General features: G+C 40.0%; 1 protein-coding gene across 12 annotated transcripts; it reads left to right on the forward strand.

Moving 5' to 3' along the window:
* Positions 1-1296: 1296 nt before the first annotated feature.
* Positions 1297-14843, forward strand: ldlrad2 (low density lipoprotein receptor class A domain containing 2). Of its 12 annotated transcripts, none has more exons than XM_077530330.1 (6): positions 5234-5344; positions 7248-7396; positions 7850-8335; positions 9392-9541; positions 11883-12023; positions 13740-14843. In XM_077530330.1, exons 3-6 carry the CDS (start codon positions 7894-7896, stop codon positions 14036-14038), a joined length of 1032 nt encoding a protein of 343 aa, XP_077386456.1. In that variant the 5' UTR covers positions 5234-5344; positions 7248-7396; positions 7850-7893; the 3' UTR covers positions 14039-14843. The 12 variants fall into 12 exon arrangements, with proteins under 12 accessions (XP_077386447.1, XP_077386446.1, XP_077386456.1 ...); XM_077530326.1 differs by lacking the exon at positions 5234-5344 and adding an exon at positions 5392-7168; XM_077530328.1 differs by lacking the exon at positions 5234-5344 and adding an exon at positions 5392-7168 and having other exon boundaries at positions 7265-7396.
* Positions 14844-24297: the final 9454 nt, after the last annotated feature.

The following is a 24297-nucleotide window of genomic DNA, read 5'->3' on the forward strand; positions in this document are numbered from 1 at the left end:
TTCACAACAATAACAAACTTCAATTCCAAGTTTCCATCTTATTTACATTCACAATATTGAAAACAAAAAGAAATCAACAATTATACATAAAAAAAGAAAGAAAAACAAAACAAAATAAACAATGAAAACGAACAAAATAAGGCAGAAAAAAAAAGATTCAATTAAGATCAACAAAGGATAATTCACCAAGAGTTTTCAATGTAAATGAACTCTTCTTGTTACTTGTCAACTTTAAGGACTTAATATATAAATTAAATTCCACCAGAAAAATATGAAACTTAGGCAGGGATTTGGAAACGCTTGTTTTATGCAAATAAAATTTGCCGAATAGGAGCATAAAGATTGATCCCAAAAACTAGAGATTTGTTATCATGCATGAAATTTGTAATCACAGCTTTGGGATCAATTGTAATGACCATTTTTCTCACATACATACTTTTCAAGATCTCTCCAAAATGTTAAAGTTACAGGGCAATTACAAAATAAGTGCAAAACAGTTTCAGATACATTTCCACAGAAGGTGCATTTATCTTCTATGATTTCAAGGATGTTATGTAGTATTTTAAATTGAAGTTACGCCTAACATTTTCTCCCGATACCGATCAGCTGAAAATGACATGATCGGGATCGGGACATCCCGAGAAATAAGAACTTTATTAAACCTTGTCTGTACAAAAATAACACATAAAAGAGGCAAAACACAATCACAAGTGTTACTAGTAACAGCAACAAAGTATGATGGGAAAGCCTCCTACAATTATCGTTGCTCTCTTCAAGTTAGCGTCAGTCAGCTCAGTAGTGTGCACCAGAAGTGGTGGCAACACATTTCAAAATAAGAGCACATACAGGAAGTACAATCTGCCTTAATGTTGCTGGTTTAGTAAGCGTGTCTTGTGGAGTGCAAAATGTACATTTGCTTATTGGTTTCTTCTTGTCCTTTTTCTGCCCATTTTTATGTTTACATACTTGTTCAAATAAAGTCCCAGTCCGGCCCCTGTGAGTGTGTGCGTGCGTCTACGCGCGCGCGTGACACACCCATCCTGCTTGTTGTATGTGGGGAGGTTCAACACTTCTAAACTTTATTAAAAAAAAAAAATGCAGTTGGAAATTAAATTTACGTCCATGCGTGACTTTATGCTCTTAGAAGCTCACGAGGACCATGCAGCTTTGTTGTGCTTTGAGTTGGTGTGTGTAGCTCCCCACTCTTCTCTCTTGACAGCTGATTGGTTGTCTGTTGTCGTGGAAACGTCGGGGACCGTAGGTGGGGGCGAGATGTGGGATTTAAATAAAACTCTGCGTTTTCATGATGGCCTCAACATAGTACTAGATAAAATCCTCCTTCCAACCCAAAGTCCACGTTGGGATCATTTCACGTCGGAGCGACAATGGCGCTCATGTTTCTGTGAGTTTGTCGTCATTGACGCGGCCAGCCTGGATGATGGAGATTCTCGCGGACGTGCCCTGTGGGCGCCTGGTCACGCTGTTACTCCCACTCTGCCTTTTGGGTCTACACGGGTCAGCCATCGACACAGGTTAGACATCCACGCCTGAAAAGTACGACAGACACGTGTGCGCAATCTTACCGGTTGCTCGCAGTGTATTGCCTTACTAACAGTAGGCTATAGTATCTTAAGTTGGTTTTACTACATGTAACTGGATCACTTTTTTTGTTTTTTTGTTGTTGTTGTTTTGACTCAAAGACAATGATACATTAGCAACTGAAAATACAAAATACAAGCACAACGGTAGAATTATGATGAACATGAATTGCATATGTGCGCAGATCGTTTGAGCGATTAAAATTGATTTTATTAATTTCAAATCATTTAAATAATGAAGCAAACTTATCGTCCTCTTTCTTACACCTAAATGTGTCTGTTTCTCTTTGCCCTGCATATGACATTATTTGGAGCAGTGGATATTTAAACCAAGTAAGTCTACCATTTACAAAATTGCTTCATTTGTTTCCCCTTAAACTTAATACCGAGTTTGAAATATGAAAATGCATTATTATGATACGGTATAGCTACTAAAACAGTTTTTGTCACGATGTGGCGGTGTTGGAGGCAGGACCCAAATGCAGGGGGCAACAAAAACAGGGCAAGGCAGGGATGCAAGTAAAAAAAAGGGGTTTAATTAACAAAAAGGCAAACGAGGTACTCTGTGACTAAAACAACAAGGTCGAAAACACACAAGGCATGGCATGGCATGGCATGGCATGGCATGGCATGGCATGGCATGGCATGGCATGGCATGGCATGGCATGGCACACAGGGACAACAACAGGCACAATGACTCCACAAGAACCGAACGGAAAACAGGTGACTAAATACACACAGGCTAATTGACAATGACTAGACACAGCTGGGCAAGAAACAAGTGGCAAGGGAAGCTGATTGGTGGATACACTGGGAAGGGAAGAAACACTCAGGTGGACGTGGTTTGACATAACGGGACAAGGGAAGAGACAAGGAACACATGACAAACAACCAAAAACACCAAAAGCAAACAAAATCCCACCCCCCACAAAACCAAAACATGACAGTTTTCTGAAATTTTGTTTTAAAAATAAATAAATAAATAAATAAAAAGCGTGAGTAATAAGTGGTTCGGAAAATGGATGGAAAACACATTTATTAAAGATGAATTTTTATATGCGAAAGCAGTCGGCTACATTTGTTATCACTACAATGCAGCACTAAAACCAGGCAGGTCCTTCATTTTCAATTTCATTTGTTGGTCTTGAATATTCATGGTCTTTAATTAGTCTGCTTTTACACTTCAATTTGCGTTGTGAATCGCTTGTGAAAAAAAAAAAAAAAAAACAATGCAAGAAAGCAGGTAAATGCAACGTCACAATTATAATGTAGTGACACCTTTATACATATGATGGATTTGTAATGTCCGTCGACATTTGTGAGGGGCCGTTAGAGGTGCTTATTATTGAAATGCTCTTATAAACGCTACATAAATTCCTTCCCCCCTCATAAACAATAGCAGAGGTGTAGTTTGCCATTAGACAAGGCAGGCAATTGCTTGGGCTCCTTAGCCAGCAGGGGCCCCCAGAGGGTCAACAGATAATGACACAAACCGCATATCCTTCACATTAGCAGTGCTGAGTCAGGTGTTTTTTTTGTGTGTGTTTGTTTGTTTGTTTTTTGCTTTAAAAAAAACAAACACCATGTATAGTACAGCTGATTGTTTTTCTTAATTTTTGTGTAAATGTTCATGTTAGTAGTAAAACTTTTATTAAAAAAACAAAAACATTAATAGTAAGATGGGTTGTTTTTTTTAAATGACCATGGCATTTTTAAAAGGCATTTTTAAAAAGATGACCAGATATTGTAATGCGTCTTTTTTTTTTTTAATAACCATGTATAGTAAGCTATATCCATCTGGAACCTCTCCACAGTAATTAGGTCGGGAAAGGCGGGACATTCTGTACAATAATTCGAGCTGATTGGACAATGCGGCATGCTACATGTTTGTTTTTAACCAATCACAACCATGGGTGAAAATTTCGTCCTCGTTCTTGCCGAAGGGGGGAAAAGCACGAACATTTTACCAGCTAGAAATGCACGAAGCGCCTCTCGCTGTTCAACATTCAACAAGGAAACGGTGAGTAATTCTGCGAGAACAGAATTAATTGCAGCGTCCATTCATCCATGTTGGGGTTTTTTGTTAGCTCCGGCGTCGGCGCTGGTTTCCTGGTTTCGTCACAGTTGCATATCCCGCCCCCAAACACAATGTCGCTTTGTGATTGGTCCGAACCATCAGCAGAAATCAATGGGAGCAGTACAAGATGTATTCTCCGGAGTTCGTGAACTCACAAATACCGCGAGTATTCATCTTGCGAGAGCAAGGCGAGTAAGGCCTTTAAAAAAATAAAATAAAATAAATAAAAAAGACTATGTATAGTAAGGTGCATTGATTTTTGTTTTTTTGTTTTAATTAATGACCACGTTTAGTGAGGCACTTAAAAAAAAGACAATGTATATAGTAAGGCGTTTAAAAAAAAAAAAAAACATGTATATTCAGGTGGTTTTTTTTGGTGTTTTTTTTTTTTAATGACCACGTATAGTAAGGTGTTTTTTGTTGTTGTTGTTTTTTAATTAAAATGACCATGTATAGGAAGGTGTTTAGAAAAGAATTTAAAAAAAAGACAATTTACTAGATAGTAAGGTGTTTTCTTTTTAATTGACCACAAATAGCAAGGCATTTTTTTCTTGTTTTTTTTTTTTTTTTTTAATGACCACGTATATAGTAAGGCGTTTTTTTTTTGTTTTTTTAAATGTCCATAAGGCTTTTTTTTTTTTTTTTTTACAACCATAAGGCATTTTAAAAAATGACCATGTATATTAAGACATTTTGTTGTTGTAAATGACCATGCATATCAAGGTGTTTGTTTGTTTGTTTGTTTGTTTGTTTGTTTGTTTGTTTTTAAAACGATGTTTAGTAAGTTAAAATGGCCATTTATAGTAAAGTTTTTACTTACATTTTTTTTTAATGACCATGTATAGTAAGGCTTTTTTTCAAACGACCATGCAATTAGCAATTTTATTTTCCTGTTTTCTGACTCACTTAGAAGTAGTTTTGCTTCAGTTAAACTAAAACAAAACAAGTCACTTGAATGAAGCACAATTAATGGTGATTGTTTATTGAAGATGCAGAAGTGCAATTTAAAAATGACATACTACACTACGAATGGCCGCCGGGGCACCCAAACCCTTGTTGCTTGGGGGTGTTTCAGTGTCGTGCAAGAGAGCATTCTACTAACCCAAACATTTTGTAGTGTTTATTAGACCATTTCAATAGTAAATGTGAGAGCTAATCCTGAATTGTCATCCTAAAAGCCCTTCATACACATTGGTGAACATTTAGTCTTTGGCGAACAACAATCCAGAATCTTATGTGCATGTGTGAGAAATTACCAAAAGAATTCCTGTTAAATCAGTCATGCTTTACCAAATGGATGCACAGCATGCCTGTACTGCTGTCACGTCTTTTAGCGGCCTCATCTTATAAACTGGCTTTCATATATGACTGTATTGTTTAATAAGAACTGGAATTGCAATTTTCTGTAGCATTTGCTGAGTAGAAGGGATTAACGTTTCCCACCAACAGGGGCTCCCGAGCTTTGAAACATTCCTGGAGGCCATTGGAGGAGGAGCTAACTGTCTCCCATGGAAACAGAGCTAATAAACTCCATGGGTGATTGTAAATTTGGTCATTATTTGGCCTACAGCCCAGATCCAGAGGGTGAAGATGGGGCTGCCAAAGCCGGACCTGCCCACCTATCTATCCTGGTCCGGCCCATCCAATAACAACACTGCTGATTCACAGGGTTGTTTGATGGCTTGAACTCGTATTTGCATTTGTATTTAGACTGTCTGTTTACACATTGACAAGAAAACAACATAATATTGGAAGAAGGTCAGATCAGAATAACCATATAGGTTTATAGAGTCAATCTCACCACATTATCTAATCAATGTAGATATTCATATTCGATATACAAACAAAAATAAAAATGCAAATAAAAGTAATACATTGAGGACAAACAACAAAACGATACTGTTGGAAGATCAGCATACGTTAAAATAACAGATAAGAGGTACCTGTGATTGAGACTTTGACTTTTTAAACATGTTTTAAGCTTGGTTTTAAGATTACTTTGGGAGGTAGGCTATGATATTTGGATACATTTGTTCCATAGCCCTACCACTGAGTCACGCCATTTATGTTATAGATTGATCTATCTGTTTGAAGAAGGGTAATGAGTGAGCAGCACTGAATTTATTTTGTTACAGTTTACTACAGGATGTGCATCTTCGGATAAGCATTTTTCTTTTCCTGCATGTGCTAACACATTTTTACTTAGTGTTGTGTGCTGAGACGTTTGGATCCCAAAACGCAGACACAAATAAGATTTTATCTTTATTCACACAAAGGCAGAAACTAAGAGAGCTGTACACAGGAACAGAGAGCAATAATCCCGCAAACACACACGTTTCTCAGACACTTATATAGACAGTCAATCAAATCTCATTGGTTGTGGCTAGACATCGTATGACATGGAATTCTCTGATTGGCTGTTGACCCAGAAACGCGACCAAAGATTCTTGACATCATATAACATCACACAGCACCAAAGATTCCTGTCACCACACAACATCATACAGTATTAAAGACTCGACATCACACATTACATAACACCAAGACTCTTGACCTCACATAACATTACATAGCATGAAGGATCCTTGACATCACATAACATCACATAACATTAAAGATTCTTAACACCACATAATATGATATCACATAGCCTTAAACTAGTTGCAACTCTTTCATGACTCGAGACAAGACCCAAACATCACTCCTTCATGACTCGAGTCATGACACTTAGTGTGATTAAAACGCTTTGATAGAATAAAAAATGTTACAGTAGCCCAGTGTTGCCAGGTGTACGATAATTATCGTATTTGTACGATAATTTAACCCTATGTACGATGTACGATCAATAATCCCAAAAAATGGCAAATGTATGATAATTTGACCATTTTGGATTATTGCCGGTAAAACTGAAACTGCCAGAGTTTTTTTGCGAACCCTGTGACATAATACCAGCCAATCGCTCTTTGCTGAGCATGAGCAACGAAAGATGTCCATGCATCGATTGGCTGAATGGTAAGTGCCCGCCCCCAGGAGACGCTCCCAAACAGGAAATTATACAGATCAGTGACGTTAACTCGCAATGAAGCCTTGAGTGCCTGTGAGCGCTTTTAAACACAAGAACACATATTTGACTGCCGCGAATCAGTGTATTTTGGTTATGAGGGATGTACAATAATTTCCATCAAAATACGATAATTTTGAGTCGATGTTACGATAATCCTATATTTCCCACCTGGCAACACTGCAGTAGCCTATACATAATGTCAAGACAAATCAGTTTAAAAATAGTAAATGGACTGATCTTCATGCAGCGCTTTATCGACACCATATGGTGCCCAAATCGCTTTTCAAAGCCTCACAGTCACCCATTCACGCAAACATTCACATGCTGGTTGTCAGCTGCTGCCATGTCCATTGGGAGCAAATTAGGGTTTAGACCGACAACTCTACCACTGAGCCAAAGGTGTGAGAAAGTCTCATATTGTATGTGCAAGTATGTCAAATATTTTTGCCACTGCTCATAACACATATAAGTGCATTACCTCTAAAAATGAAACGAACATTTACATCAGAAACCGACACTATTAAGGCTGAACAACTCCAGGCCTGGCGCTCTGACATCTGTGCTCATAAAGTCCTTTGAATGCCTTGTGCTGGATCACCTATAGAGCATAACTGGACCCCTGCTGGACTTCTCGCAGTTTGCCAACCAAGCAAACAGGTCAGTCAACAAGTTAACATTGGGCTGTACTTTATCCTGGAACACCTCAGTGACGCAGAGACCTATGTGAGGATCCTATTTGTTGACTTTACCTCTGCGTTCAACACCATCATCCCGGAACTCCTCTCCTCAAAGCTTCTACATCTCATTGGTCTCCTGCCATCTTCCAGTGTAGTTTGTTGATGTTCATAGGTGTTGTCTTTCCTTGTGTAAAGCACACTGAGTAGCCTTGTGTATGAAATGTGCTATAGAAAACCTTCCTTGCCTTCATTCCATTGAAGACAACTATTTAATGAAATATGCTAACTTTGATTTTTTGTATTTTTTTTTACATTCTCTCAAGTCAGGAGTTTTAGCTGTTCTATTGAATTAAGGCCTGAACTCAGAGGTGAAAAGTGAAACTCTCGTAATAATAAATAATTGAATTTACTTGTGGTGTGCTTGTCTTATCAGTGAACGTGGTGGACTTCTGTGGTCAGACCATCCGGGGTGATGGCATGATCATCAACTCCCATCAAGAATCTAAAAAGTACTATTTTGTAACAATGGGGACCGACTGCCACCTCACCATGCAGGCCAGCTCGCCACAGGACAAGGTCCAGTTCCACTTTCGCTTCTTCCTTGTCTACAGTTTGTTGCGAGTAGCCCCTCTGAGCCCAGCCCCTCTGTTACCCGAGTCCGCACGTGGCTCTGCTCCCCTCAACCCCAAACTGGAGCCCACCTCTGGGGAAAGTTCAGAAGATCCCTGTCATGCAGGCTCATTCGTTCAGTTTTATGATGGATGGGACAAGAACTCTCCTCCTCTTGGGCCTCCTCTGTGTGGCAAGACACCGCCACGGCCGGTGCTGTCGACAGGAAACTACCTGACCCTGCGACTTGTTACCCGTGGGACTCAGCCAAGAGTAGACTTTGTGGGGGACTTCACATCCTTCAGACTTGGTAAACACACACACACGTTTGTCTTTGTATGTTAGTAGGGACATCATCTCATTGACATAATGCATTTCCTCTACCCTTAGCCTAACCTTAACCGTCACAACTGATTGCCTAACCCTAAACCCAACCTAAATCCAATTCAAACCTAAACTCTAAAACCAAGTCTTGACCCTCAAAAAGTGGTCTCAATTTGAGGGGCCCACCAAAATGTCTGCTTGTTAGAAACGTTTAAGCAACTACTTTATGTCAAACTATAAATTCAGTAGATGCATAATTGAATTGCTAAGTCTTAATTAATTTTTATGATGTTTTAGTGTTTTTGTGCTTTTTTAAAATTATTAAATAGTTAAAAGTCCTACAACCAGTTCAGGGTGTACCCTGCCTACTGCCCGAAGCCGGCTGAGATAGGCTACAGCACCCCCGCGACCCTTATTAGGGGTATGCGGTTTAGAAAATGGATGGATGGATAGTAAAAAGCTAGAACATAATTAGCACAAAGTTTATTGGTAAATAATATAAATAGTATTTTTCCCCATCGAGTCCAGGGTTCGGCCTTCCTGGGTGGAGTTTGCATGTTCTCCCCGTGCCTGCGTGGGTCTTCTCTGGGTACTCCGGTCTCCTCCCACATTCCAAAGACATGCATGGCAGGTCAATTGGACACCCTGAATTTTCCGTAGGTGTGCATGTGTGTGAGTGGTTGTTCGTCACAAAATCGAAAAGGGTGGGATTAGTGACGTATAAAACCGATCTGCTGAAGCCCATTTGAGAGTGCTGTTAGAGCTACTTTGATACAAACAGCCATAGGAAAGAGATACATGGGTCATTTATCTCACAGCTTTGGGGACTTAGTCAAGCTATGGTAAGGCATATTTATGACCAAAAACCTAAAAACAAAAAAGTGAACATTTCATTTCAGGGGACCTTTAACATATGCACAGAGGTGCAAAAGTAATTTTGATTATACGCTCAACTTGTGCGTGGAATATGAACATATCTATGCATTTATTAGTGAATGAGTCTCATTGTCTTTGACACAAACATCACACGTTTCCTCCCCAGGATTCAATCAATCATTATGCAGCAGTGAGCCTTACTTCACTTGCAGGAATGGAAAGTGTATCCCACTCAGTCTAGTGTGTGATGATAAGGGCATTGACAACTGTGGGGATGGAAGTGACCTGGAAGAAAATCTGACAACAGGGTGTAAAGGTCAGTGAGGTAATGTGTTGCTATTTAGACCATTTGGTTCTGATAGCTCTCTCTAAACCATATTATTTTTGTTTAAAAGGCGACCAACAAACATAAGGTGTCACAGAGATTCTGGAACTGGTGTCACAAAAGATATACAGTGGAACCCCGACTTACAAACACCTCAGTTCAAACTATTCCATTTACAAACCACAGATGAAACAAAAATATTGCCTAATGTTGGAAACGCGCGTTTTCAGTGTTTTGTGTGTTTATTTTACTTATTATTTTCCATGTTGAAAATTCACATGTGGGTCCAAGAACATGCCATGCGATTGGCTGGCAACCAGTCCAGGGTGTACCCCCCACCTACTGCCCAAAGCCAGCTGAGATAGCCTCCAGCACCCCCCGCGACCCTTGTGAGGAATAAGCGGCCAAGAAAATGGATGGAAGGATGGGTCCAAGAACAGCAACGAACAAGTATTGCAAGAGGTAGGGACGCAAACTATTTCCAAGGACTGAGGAGTATATCGATGGTGTCCCACATTACAGAGCTTGCTTGCAAATATGGAAGAAACTAGTCCAAAAAGAAAAAAATGTTTTTGTTGCTGCTGACAGTGCCAAGTGAGCGAAGTATCTTCGAAAGAACCATGATCAAGTTTTGGACCAAGTCAAAAAGCTGTTGATCGTTTGATAAATGAGAAACATCGACCTGGCTTGCCGCCATCTGGTGGTAGGTGTTGATCTCCTCCACGTCTTCAAAATGGCTCCCCTGGCCTTGATGACCTTCTTGAGATTGGGAAAAAGAGGAAAACAAATCCCATGGAGACAGGTGGGAGATCGTTCCAGCAATGCAATGTTCTCCTTGGCCAGGAAGTAACAGATGCTCAGAGCAAAGTGTCATGGTGAAGTTCTTGCCTTTTTTTCAAGAACAAAGAAAACGCCACAGGATCTATTTTTTGTGACATCAGACTCTTCAAGTAAAGGTTCTGGCGTTTGTTTCACGGGTCTTCAACGAAGATCATCAACAGTGATGATTCTACCTATCACTTGCTCTGCTCACTGCTTGAAGACCTGACACAGAGGATATGTACTGTATATAAAAGCATGAAGAATAAAGTTCAGTGGCTGCGGTCTGCGGACTACATGGTCAGTTATACACTCAAGGGCAATTACATTGAAGGGTTGTGTCTAGAGCACGTGTCGAGATCCGGTCCTCGAGGGCCAGAGCGCGACATGTTTTCTAGGCTTCTTTACTCCAACGCACCTGATTCAAGGATCTGGATAATTATCAGGCTCCTGCAGAGCTTGCTGATGATCTTAAATCTGAATCAGCTGTGTTGAAAATGGGAGGCCTCGAAAACCTGTAGAGCTGCGGCCCTCGAGGGATTCAGCTTGACACCACTGGTCTAGAGTTTGTTGTTTTGATTTGAAATATATCTATTGTGACATCATCTCTGAAATTATGTCACACTTCGCAAGCATTTTGGAGCACTACAAATAATTTAAGGAGTGCAGTGTTTCCCCGCTATATCGCAATTCATCTTTTGTGTGTTCAAATATGTATACAATGTTTTTGAAAGGTGTATTTTTTTTAGTAAGCTCAAGTAATGTTTTACACATTTAAATATGTTTCAAGAATGTGGATGAGGTCAGACTATTTTTAAAAGGTTTTTATTGTTTCTGTATTGTAAATTCTCACTAATTGCAGGTGTGTCTGTAAAGTTTCCACTACATTAGAATTAGGGATGTAACGATAAGGGCAATATCGTGATATCGTGATATTAAAACTGCCACAATATCGTCGTCGTCGTGTTCACAATATTTAAGAGGGACATATCTGTTAAAAAAAAAGTCAGGTTGATTTCCATTTGTGCAGTTCTAGCACACTCTAGTGGCTATTTTATTAGTACAATGTAATTTTCATTAGGGATGTTTTGGCCTTCTATGTTTAAAATCTATGCTAATTGTCAGATGAAGGGGAACCTAATTTGCTTGTGAAGCGATCAATGTGTGCTTGCATTAGCAAGTAAGTGCCTCAATATTGTTATTAGAGATTGTAGGTGGTTTATATGCATTGCTGTTATGTACAAAAGCACAATATTGTGCTTTTTTAGTATGAGCTCTTTTTTTTTCTTTTTTTTTTACACAATATTGTGATCCTTTTTAAATATCGCCAACCCAGCCGCAATATCTTGATAATTACCGTACCGTGACCTTCATATCGCAATAATATCGTATCGTGATGTTTGGATATCGTTACATTCCTAATTAGAATGGGTTCACTTTATTGTATGCCTCTTACCGTTAAATACCTTGTCTTTCTGATTAAGTTGGTTGACCAAAGTCTGTCCTTCCTCAGCAGGTCAGCTTCTACCTCCAGAGCCACCAACACCAATAGCAACCCCACCTCCACCTTTTGTAAATCCCCCCACAGTGCCAATTCCCACACACTTCAACTGTGGCATTGCAGTCAGCACTCCGAGTTATGAGTCCGTTTCGGGTAAGTGGAATGTAACTTTACTTTGATTTTTGTAATTATTATTATTTTTGCCATCTTATTAGTGGGGAAACTAGATTAATAGTCTGCTGTCCACCTCCTTTCCCCGATCGCATTAAAACTGTGCATGGTGATTTAACAGTACTTAAAATCTAAAAAATGTATTTCTGTCTTCATTTTTTTTTTTTAGATAGATTCACATTCATTTGGGCTACAAGTGATAAACCTCCTCTCTTCGTGTCACTCCAAACTAAATATTATTGTTTGTGTCAAATCAAATTTTTGTGTCAAGTCAGATTTTTTTACGGTATCACTCTTACATTGAATGTAGGGTGTGAATGTGTACCGAATGAAATGGCAAGTATTGTACAGTGAAAAAAAAAAAAAAAAAAAAAAAAAAGTCATTAGACGAGGGTCATTGACGGATAAGGATTTTACCAGACCCAGCACAGTTCTTTTATTATAAAAATACATAAAAAAAAAAAATATTTATTATTATTTACTATTACCTGAAATTTTACAATTATCTACAATTTAGGACATCTATAATTTAGGGCATACATCTATCATGGATCTTCATCTATCTATCATCTATCTTTCTACAATGGTCGCACCAGATCAAAGTTATGAGGCTAACAATTAGCTATCTAAACAAAACACACTAGCGAGCCACACATTTAAAATTATAATGAAAATATATATTTGTTATAATTCTTTTTCCAGGTCATACTACATGATGACCAAATATGACCACTACATATCAGTTGCTAAAGTGATAACCTTTTTTTATTTTATGTTTATTTTTTTACATCGTTGTGAGACCGTACAAACCTATTAGCCAAGCTGCTCCCATGGGTTCTAGTGGACGATACAAACTCCTCTCTTTGAAGGGATACTTGACTCAGTTAGTCATTTTCTGCAATAAAATGTTAATATTCCGGCTATAATTAATTTAATAACTTGTGTTTTAATTATTTTATAACATTCTTTGCAATACCTTTTTAAAAGGCAAGGCAAGTTTATTTGTATAGCACATTTGATACACAAGGAAAAACCACACAATAGTTCAACAACATTCAACAACATTCAGAGCAAAGAGAAAACAAAAGTAGGTTACAAAATTTACTTTAAAAAAAAAATCATACATTGACAGCGTTCTGAATGAGCTGCAATTGTCTGATGTTCTTTTGAGAGAGTCCAGTCAGAAGACTGTTACAGTAATCAAGTTGCTGGAGATAAAAGCATGGATAAGCTTCTCTTGGTCTGCTTGAAGCATGCAGTCCTTAAGTCTAGATATGTTTTTCAACTGCAAAAAGGCTGTTTTGGTGATTGATTTGATATGATTGCTGAAGGTCAGGTCTGAGTTCATTAGTACACAAAAACATTTTGCCACTTGCAGTTGCTGTCGATTGAAAATTACATAAAAGAGCTCAGGTAATGACCAACCACAGCTCACCTTGGTCCGAGCCATGATTGGTCATTATTGAGCCCTTACCCAAGCCACAATCTCCACCTCGAGCTGGAATCGTTTGTAGCCAAGGGGAAGCAGTTGGGATGAAAATCAGCATTTCCGAATGAGATGGATGGATGGATGGACGGACGGACGGATTGATTTTAGAGGTCCCACTTTGCATGTCTGTTTGTGAGGCTTTTCTATCTAACCACTAATTCAAATCCAAAAATATAAATAATGAAAATTCTTTTTGAATTATTTTCCAGAGTCTCCAGTTTCTGTGTCCTTGTTGATTCTCTACATCATCCTGGGTGTGGTGGTGGGATGCGGAGTGCTCTGCTGGTGCTGTTGGTCCCCCGGCTGGTTCCTGTGGCGCATAAGTATTGTGCGCTTTTTGCCGTGCTGCAATTCGGCCTGCGCTTCCTGCCAACTCTGTGCCCGCAACTGTACTCACAGCAAAGAGCACCGTCTGGCAAAAGTCACCCCACAGTCGCCGCTAAACGGGACGCCAGCAGGTGCGCTAGTCACTAACGCAGACGAAACTCCTTCTGCCGCCGCACTTTAGAGAAAAGGGCTGACTGTTCGATCACAATTGCCAATAAGACTTGGGTCTAGTGTGAGCAGTGATTACTGAATATTGATACAGACTGTATCAACCTTTTTTGGAGAAATGGGTAATATAAAATAGCTGAAAGTGTTTGACTACAGGAAAAACTGTTTTTTGTGTTTTACATTGATGTGTTTCTGAGAAGCAGGGTGTAGACTTGTGTTTTATTAAAACTTGTGAATCCTCACAGCATGTTTCACTTGTCATAAGGGCTCTCTGTACGTATGATTACAGCTCACTTCCAGTGCAGTTCATCTGGTTTTCAAAAGTGCTTTTACTTTAGTTTATCGTATAGCTTTGTTGTATTGCGTTTTGTTGAATGTTAATGTGAGTCAGCAACGTTTCCAGCTTTGACCCAATGTCTGACAAGGACACTTATGAAAATAAAAGACATCCTCATGCTCAGCACAGCTGTTCTCCGAAACTTCCACTGTCAGCAGTCCACTGTTTTTCCACAGTGGGACGTTTGGACCTACGGAGCACAGCACGTGTCAAGGTCTTGTTGACTTTTTCTTTTGATATATTGGACTGCCTTCCCTTCCATCCAGCCTGTTATTTTGTATCAAGCATCCAGAAGAGGGTCATGTGAGCTGTTGTCTATTCTAGTTGTGACTAGTGGTGTAGTGGTCCTTGGAGAAGTGAGTATAGTCTAAAATTCCACTTTTTTTTAAGTCCAGAAAACCATCCTGTCTAAGATACAATGACTTGTAAGAAAAATCTGTCATTTTTGCTTGCTCACAATAATAAAATTATCATGACTTGAGCAGTTTGTAGTTATTACTGGTAGCACACGCAGCTTGAATTAATGTGAAATAATTTTGTTATGAGACACTTGTTCAGTATAAATAATGTTGTAAAACAATATTTAGTGAACAATGAACAAAATAAAACATACATGTCAAGTTTGGGATTTTTTTTGGGAGAATTTACCGGGGAGTTATTAAACATAACCTTTTTCATTGCAAAACACAAAATTTGATGCCCCGCCCTCATCATATAGTATTCCGAAAAGTCATGATTTCTTTTTTCCCTGTCGTTGGCTCAGGTCTCGACATGGTCTGGGTCAAGTCTGAAGCAAATTTGATGAAACGTGTAGGAGAAGTGGGCAAAAGTATGCTCCCTGTAAATGTGCAAAAATTGACAAAAATGGGACATCCAAAAATTCATAGCTCAGTGTCCAACCCCCACTCCAGTCCTGGGCGCCCGGAGGCATCCGGCCAGCAGCCTTCTCTCTCTCTCGCTCCAGTTCCGGCTGCGCTCGGCCAGCGTCCGCCCCCCACTCCAGTCGCCCGGAGGCTTCTGGCCAGAGGCCTTCGCTCTCTTGGGCAGTAGGTGGAATACACCCTGAACTGGTTGCCAGCCAATTTTTAGGGCACACAGAGACAAACAATCATCCACATCTAGGGACAATTCGAAGAGCCCAATAATGCCATGCATGATTTTGGAATGTGGGAGGAGACTGGAGTACCCGGAGAAGACCCACGCAGGCAAGAGGAGAACCTGCAAACTCCACCAAGGAAGGCTGGAGCCTGGACTCGAACCCGAGTCCTCAGTACTGGGAGGCGGACGTGCTAACCAGTCACCCACCGTGCTGCCCAGTATTGCTTTGTGCTGTCTTAAATTGTTTGTCTCCATTCTTGTGTTTACCGGTACAAATCATAAAAAACTTATCTAGAGCATGTAGTTAGTGTGTAACCGGCAGCGTCCACCCCGGGACTCAAACTGACATCACGATCAAGTCACAAATCAGTTCACCTGAGCTATATTTCTGGGTCACCACTGTGTGGCCTACTCTGCCTCCGGTTGTCTCATCAGTCCTCAAATGCCAAAAGTTAGCCAATCTAATCAGTGTAGGCAGAGGGTACCAACCAATTAGAGGCAGTGGAGTGTAAACCTTGGCTGAACGGTGTGCAGCGGGGGGGATTTAGAATTAGGTATACTCAATGCTGTCTGAAAAAGAAGTGGATATACTTCGTATGGCCGTATTACCCTGGACTACACCTTTGACTCCCAGTCTAGCTACTAAAACGGATCTAAATCATGTAGTTAAATGTGTAACCGGTGGCGCTCAATCCGGGGTCGAAACCACACCGCAAGTAGTCTCTGGTGTATGAGCGCGATGCCATCCGGTTGAGCTAAAACTCATCGCCACTCTGGACAGTATTTGAAGGATCTTTCACTGTGTTAATGACCCGCCCTACTCTGATTACGATTGGCTCATCAGTATTCATGTGTAAAGTTAGCCAATCTAATCAGCAAAGGCATCGCCTACCAGCCAATTAGAGGCAGAGGAGATGAACGTGCACATCAAGGAGGATTTAGAAGGGGGTGACGAAAAACTGTGGGTACCCAAATATAACCTGGACTGCACCACTGGTGGTGACTTTGTGCAAGAGGGTGTACGCTCTCAAAGAATTGCCAGTCAAACACAGCTAACATACTGTAGACCACTTGAACATGCACCTTATTGGCAAATTTAGAGTGAGGAAAGTGGATGGAATACCATCAACTAGTGTTAGTGCTGTTGGTGATGTTGCATAATATATAGTTTATTGAAAGTCTATTTATCAAAATAGCATTTGTTTGAAGTGTGAACTTGTTCTCCAGGGAAACATACTGTAGCGGACATAAATCAAAACAAAGAAAAATACTATTTATTATTTGTATATATATATTTGGGTGTGTGGAGTGCCTGTTCTGTTCACCCTTTAAGTGTGAAATTAAACAACCAAGTAAATCCTTGTTTTTCTTTTTGCAGTATTTCCAAAAATTATAATATGTCTGTGAGTGAGCTAATGACATGGAAGCTTAGCTGGTTGAAGTTCAAGAGCAAAACAGCAACTTCTAAGTGGTGGCCAAAACTATCATGTCACAGACATGGCTAAAAAGATACAAAAAAAAATAAAAGTATGCGGAACTAGAGTGTTAGCACGGATTAGCATTAGAAAGCTAGTCTGATAACCCGCACTGACACATATGTTTGGCCAAGTATGTCAACAAAAACATAGGGCGATGCTTATTTGATTTATGTTCAAACCATCATGTCATCAACCTGTAGTTATACTAGTTATCGCGAGATAGTAACTTGTTTTGCAGGGTTAGTTACATGACACTCAGCATATAAAGGAAGCAACTATAACAGTGTAATTGTACCATTAATGTTGGTCAATAAAGGAGTGTGATATTTCCCAATATGAGAACCACAAACACATATATATGACTGGCAGAGGTGAGTAATCCAGGTCCAGAAAGTAAAAACCCTGCCACAGTTTGGCTTGAGCCACAGGTGCATCTAATCAACCAGCAGGTAAACAAGTTACTTACCAATCGGTCAACTAGAACCTCCTGTGACTAAAGCCAAACTGTGGGAGGGTTTTTACTTTCTGGACCTGGATTACCCACCTCTGATAACTGGACTGTCAATAGGACCGTCACGGCTGAAGACAGAGGCAGCTATCTTAGATTGCCACTTTTACTGGCAACTTGTGGTTTTATTTTTTTTATTTCTACAAGAACTGTTATCAGTACGTGTTTAACAATAGGATCCTTGTATGGAGTGATGAGATCCTCGTAAAGAGCAAACTTCACTGCTTGTGGACCATTCAGAGTATATCGCAAGATCGAGTCCAGGTTGTCGCCTTCCTGGGTAGAGTTTGGAGGTTCTCCCGTGCCTGCGTGGGTCTTCTCCGGGTACTCCAGTCTCCTCCCACATTCCAAGGACATGCATGGCAGGTTAATCGGGTGCTCCAAATTGTCCCTAGGTGTGCTTGTGTGTGTGGATGGTCGTTCGTCTCTGTGTGCCCTGCGATTGGCTGTCCCCCACCTACTGCCCGAAGCCGGCTGGGATAGGCTCCAGCGCCCCCCGCGACCCTTGTGTAGAAAAGCGATTCAGAAAATGGATGGATGGATGGATGGATAACTCACAGAGGTGAGTTAGGTTCATTTCACCGTGAATTTATTACCTGATGGGCTTTACTCTCAGCTGATTATTAATGGCTCTGACAATATGATGCAGACTAATCTTTGAGACATCAGGAGATAAGAGAAAATTAAAAGTCTTTTTGTTGGCAAGGAAATGTACATGTAGTCATACATGGTGGCATTTTCATCATAGAGGCAGAATATAATGTGAAAACGTCACAGAGAAATCAATGTATTCAGTATAGGCAGCCTTGGTGAGTGGCAATGTAAGATGGCCACCTTAATGACTAGTAAGCGGCATTGATAGTCCAGTCGGAGATGAGAACCCCCTGAGATGGATTAAGATAGATGATTTAGGTGCCGCCATGCAAGAAAAAGAGAGCTGCATTAAGTTTTTCTGAATGCACAGATCCGTGTTAACTTGCAGTGTTACTTTATGAAAAGCCACACTAAGTTGATTGCTCTGTGACGTTAACATAGTGTGGGGTATTTGTGTACAGCCTCACCATGGCCCAGCAATATGTGGGGACGGTGGGATACAGGCTGGCCCACTACAACTACATGAGACTGAGTGGGACCCTAAAACGAGCTGATTGTGGGAAGGCAAGATGTATGGTGTATAAATTGTGATGTCATTCTTTATCCTTGGGGTATTTTGACAAAAGCACGTCATAGGTGTATTCTTACGACATGTGGGAAACTCAATGTGAACAAATGCACATATCTTCTTTAAAGAAAAGAGTTGTTTAACTCCAACTGTATTTCCCATATAGTGCGAGGGGCGGTCAGTATTCATGTGTCTTCCAGGCAAACTATCTTTGTCATGGACTCCAGATGGAGTAGGTCGATAACATTTACTCCAGCAGCCACTGTGTGTTGTGTGACTACATTATACAGAGTACCCACAGCAGTCTTTTAAAGATTTGGAGATGTAAGACACAAGGTCACAGGACTAAAAGCAGAAATCGAGTGTTCCTAAGTGCCACGTTGCCAGGCAGCAGCACATGAATGTACTGTTTCTTTTTTTTCCTGAATTGTACTGAAAATGCATATGTAGACCAATGACGCAACACACACATACGACACAGGACACACTATATACATCTACCCAACTCATACATAAATTTCAAACGCTAAAATACAAGTAGTGAGAAGGACTTTTGGTAAGCAATTGCGAAATATCCCTGATTGGCTTGTGCTACATTGCTTGTTACAATGAAAATTGCAAACATCAGCATTATTCCTTTCTTCATATGATCTTAGATTTCATAATTGTGATGTGACAACATGGTTGATGTCAGATTTTGTTTCTTATTCCCATCCTCATGTTGATCATGTAGAATTGGAACATGTAAGAACAAGCACATTCCATCCACCAACGACTGTGCCATATGCAGGGATGCCGAAAAGAGGAGAAGCATTACTGTATGCCAACTCTAAGGGCCCATGACTGACATCAGTGACATGGCCCTTGAATACATATTGCGATGACCGTTGTTGAGGTGGCGTGGTAAAAGTGATATTTTTTCCCCATGATAGCACCTTTGGCCCTACATGCCATAACAATGAATCCAAAAACTCACATGCTTCCAACTGACGTCACTGCTTAGCTTCTGCTGCGCCTCACGGAGAGCAAACATCACATAACAAATGAATGTAGAGAGTTTGATTTTCGGTGAGCGTTTTCGTTAAAAGGTGGGAAATATGTCAAGTGTCACAAAAAACGTCCCGAGTAGGACACTGCATTACTGTGACTCATTGAAACCAGCCGTTTGGAGCCGCTAGCTACAAAAAGGGAGTTTGTTGGAAGTCAAAGTGGAAGCGGAAGCTTAAAGGCCCAGTCTGCCGGTTTCACTCAGAAAAATGCACTTTTTAAATACAGGATTTAAACAAACAAACTACTTCTCAATTTACAGCTCTGGGCTTCTCTTAATTTCTGGTGGTGATTTTGTACTAACCCCCAAAGCCTGTATTTTGCCATTTTGTGTTTGTTTTGTGAACAGTGGGACGTTTCTGTGGAAACACAGTGTTTACACTCCTCCAGCCAATCGCAGAGCGGGGGGTGCCGTGTCGCAAACGGGGCCGAGCGAATTTGTCGGCTGCGTGACGTCACTCCCGCGGCAATTTGAAAGAACGCACAGATTTTTTTTTTTCACTCACTCATTCACACATGTAAGCTTCTGTGAGTGAGTGAGTGAGTGAGTGAGTGAGTGAGTGAGTGAGTGAGTGAGTGAGTGAGTGAGTGAGTGAGTGAGTGAGTGAGTGAGAAAAAAATAATAATAATCCGCTGATGAACCGCTGTTGGCGTCTCTGGTAAAGATAATGAACGAAAAAAAGGAGAGAAAAAAAAAAGTAACGACTTTAGTGTAGCCAAATATAGCGGAGTAAGAGTAGCGATCCTTCTTCACACATCTACTCAAGTAAAAGTAAAAAGTATTGTGTGGTAAAACTGCTCTTAGAAGTACATTAAAAAAAAAAAAAAAAAAAAAAAAAAAGTTACTCAAGTACATGTAACAGAGTAAATGTAACTTGTTACTACCCGCCTCTGGTCACAATACATGTGCACGATACGGGGCGCGTTTTGAAATCTTTCCACTCAGGTGCCCGGTTTCAAAAGTGATCGGTTTCAAGCGCCGAAACCGAGCCGACTTGTGGACGAACTGCCCAAACGGTAACAAACTTGTGCGGATACATTGAAACAGGCTTTCATGTGAACAGGGCCTAGACACACTCACTAAGTAGACAATGAGACACACCTGGACAAGATACACGTGGCTGAGGGAATTGATTGGCTGACAAGGGTGTGATGATGACAAATGCAGGTGGACATGATAAAGCTTGACAAGACCCAAGGAGACACATGCAAGGACAATTCAACAAAACAGATCATAAATGACAAAAGAAAACATGATAACAAAAATCAAACAAAAAATAACAAAACAACTGAATCCAGATCATGACAGATTTACTGGCCAATTGTTTTATGTTAGAGAAATGAACATTCAATTTACGGGCAACAGCTTTGGTGGACATGCCAATTGCACGCTCCCTCAAAACTTGCAAAATCTGTGGCATTTATTGTAGCCAGCTGAAAGCACATCGGTGCAATAGTCGTGCTGTCTAATCACTAACTTGACATGCACTAGTGAGGTGGGATGGATTATTATATTTTTGTTCAATGTCGTAGTATAATATTACTATCCGTCATTGTTAGTGCACCCTAAATCTTCTACAATAGCGGTCTACAGTTTTTCTGGACACCATCATGCTTTGCCAGTTGCCAGACAACATGAGCTAAGATATTATCATGGAAATGTTGCTATTTTTACACTGATTGGGCTTCTCACCGTGTAAATGTTCGATATTTACTATGGATGTAACGATATCCAAACATCACGATACAATATTATCATGATATGAAGGTCACGATACGATAATTATCCCGATATTGCGGGGAGGTTGGCAATACAAAAAAAAGTAACAATATTGTAAAAAAAAAAAAAAAAAAGAGCTCATACTAAATATATATATATATATATATATATATATATATATATATATATTGTACATTAAAGCAATGAAAAATATAAAATATTATAAATATTATATATAAAAATATATATAATATATAACAAAAAAACGTCACAGTATTGTAAAAATAATGAGCTCATTCTAAAAATAAGAAACACAAAATAGTGTTTTTGTACATTAAAGAAATGAAAAGTATTATAAAATATTATAAATATTATATATAAAAATATATAAATATAATATTGAGGCACTAATGCAAGCACACATTGAGTTCCTCCACATATCGACAAATTATGTTCCCCTTCATCTGACCATTAGTGTGGATTTGAAACATAAAAGGGCCAAAATATGCCTTGCAAAAATTAAACTGCACTAAAAAAAAAAAAAAACTGCCACCAGAGGGTGCTAGAACTGCACAAATGGAAATCAACCTGACTTTTTTTTTTTTTTTTTTTTTAACAGATGTGCTGCTTTTAATATCGTGACATGATGACGACGATATATCGTGGCAGTTTTAATGTCGCGATATCACGATATTGCCGTTATCGTTACATCCCTAGTATTTACCACAAAACAATAATACATAACTCTATCATAGTAGGTGAGATGGGCTGTCAGTCTTTTTACTTTTGAGTTTGGGGTATTGTTCTCAGTGCAACCAGTCATCTTGCAATTTGCTTTTTTATTTCCCATTTCCTGTTGTGATGCAAATGTTTGTCCCAATAGCATGTCATTTCATGGCACTCTTCAGCTGGTAAGGAGAGATATTCCCAATGGCCTAAAACAAGGATGTTATCTCACCCTTTACAGCAGAGTCTCTGTTGTTCTTAGACAAAGTATCCACAGTGCTTGTTTGACTCAGGGCCTGGCAAGGAGTCCACAACTTCACACTGTGTGTGTTGACTTTGGTATCCACCGACAACCTTTCAAGCTAAATCCTTGTTCAGCAAAAAAGCAAGAAAAAAAAGAACCATTTTCCCCAATCCTATTGTCTCTTTGATTTGGCTTTCTATAGCTGACTCTTTGACCGCGATTAAACTGGTACAGTGTACAGCTCAAGGGTTCATGTTTGTGCAAGCATTAATGACTTTTCTGATCTTTTGCAAGACAGTAAAAGCGCTGTAACACAGCGAGAGGAAAGAAATAAAAATGCCTTCTTCAGAAAGTTTGTGTGTGTGAGATAAAAGATCAACTTGAGTTTTTTTGCCTTAACATTTGGAACCCATTGTAGATTTCATGGTGACGGAGCGGTAGCGGTGTCTCTCAAATGTCGTAAGTCATCTGGTAAGTGCCAAATCAAGCTTAAAAGGCTCTGCTCTTTCGAAGGGTGAATGAATGGCTTGTTTTATAACAACCTATTTTTAAACACGCGCACATTACTGCCACGGCTACTTTAGGTCAACTGGTAGCACAGATGAGATCCCTCAGAAGATCAGTTTCACACACAGACTGTTACTCAACCTATTCTTGGCGCCAACTGTTAATCATATTGACTCAGGATTAGAATGACCTTCCACTTATGGGTGTTCATGTGCCAGGTTCATTCTATTGTAAGGATGTAACGATATCCAAATGTTACAATATGATAAATATTACGATATGAAAATTGCAATATAATATTCTGGGGAGAGTGATGATATATATACAGTATATAGCACGGCAGCTGAGTGGTTAGCATATCCGCCTCCCAGCGCTGAGGACGCAAGACGCTGCCCTTCCTGGTGGAGTTTGCATGTTCTCCCCGTGCCTGCGTGGGTCTTCTCCGGGTACTCCGGTCTCCTCCCACATTCCAAAGACATGCATGGCAGGTTAATTGGGCGCTCTGAATTGTCTCTAGGTGTGATTGTGTGTGTGGATGGTTGTTCGTCTCTGTGTGCCCTGCGATTGGCTAGCAACCAGGAAGCCAGCTGGGATAGGCTCCAGCAACCCCGCGACCCTTGTGAGGAGCAAGCGGTTAAGTAAATGGATGGATGGATGGATGGATGGATGGATGGATGGATGGATGGATGGATGGATGGATGGATGGATGGATATATAAGCTCATGATACTGTATAATAACTTTTGATATCGTAACAAAAAAAAGCTCATATTGGAGGGGGAAAAGGCACAATATTGTATTTTTGTGCATAACAGCAGTGACAAAGAATGTGCTAACCAGTCATCCACCGTGCCGCCCACGGCCAATACAAAACCAAATTTAAATTAAATCGCAGTAATATAGTAACCACTAGAGGTCGCTTGAACTACACAAATGGAATAGAACCTCTTTGGTCAGCCATATGTACTTATAAAATATCCAGGCAGGATGAGGTAGTAGTGAGCTGTGCTATTTGAGCACTCGAAATTGTCATCACTGTGATTGTGAGTGTAAATTTCTTTTCTGTGCACTGCAATTAGCTGGCGGCCAGGCCAGGGGGAACTCTCCAGCTCATTGTGGCCATAAAGAGCAGTGGCCGATTCCAGTCAGTTTTTTTTGGGGGGGTGCTCAAGTACCCCTAGATTGAACCCCAGCACCCCTAAAATTAAAGCGATTATGTGGGTTTAAAAAGAAAAAAAAATGTCAGTCCTTTCAAACTAGCTAGAGAAGGGTGTAATATGAAGTACTTTATTGAAACTTGAAACGTCATTTTAAAAGCAAAATTACAGCAAGGTTCACGCAAAAAAATGGTTTCTCCCACCCAGGGCCGGCCCTACATGATTTGGTACCCTAGGCGAAAAAAACACACACACACAAAAAAAATTAGAGATATATAATATTTAATAG

The sequence above is a fragment of the Festucalex cinctus genome, chromosome 8 (genome assembly GCF_051991245.1).
Source record: "Festucalex cinctus isolate MCC-2025b chromosome 8, RoL_Fcin_1.0, whole genome shotgun sequence".
In the NCBI taxonomy this organism is placed as follows: Eukaryota; Metazoa; Chordata; class Actinopteri; order Syngnathiformes; family Syngnathidae; genus Festucalex; species Festucalex cinctus.

Excerpts from the sequence above, each read along its gene's own strand:
- ldlrad2 (XM_077530320.1), top strand. The coding sequence starts at position 1,436 with ATGATGGAGATTCTCGCGGACGTGCCCTGTGGGCGCCTGGTCACGCTG. Across the intron at positions 1,533-7,849 it reads CGGGTCAGCCATCGACACAG|TGAACGTGGTGGACTTCTGT; the intron begins GTTAGACATCCA and ends TTGTCTTATCAG. Across the intron at positions 12,024-13,739 it reads GAGTTATGAGTCCGTTTCGG|AGTCTCCAGTTTCTGTGTCC; the intron begins GTAAGTGGAATG and ends ATTATTTTCCAG.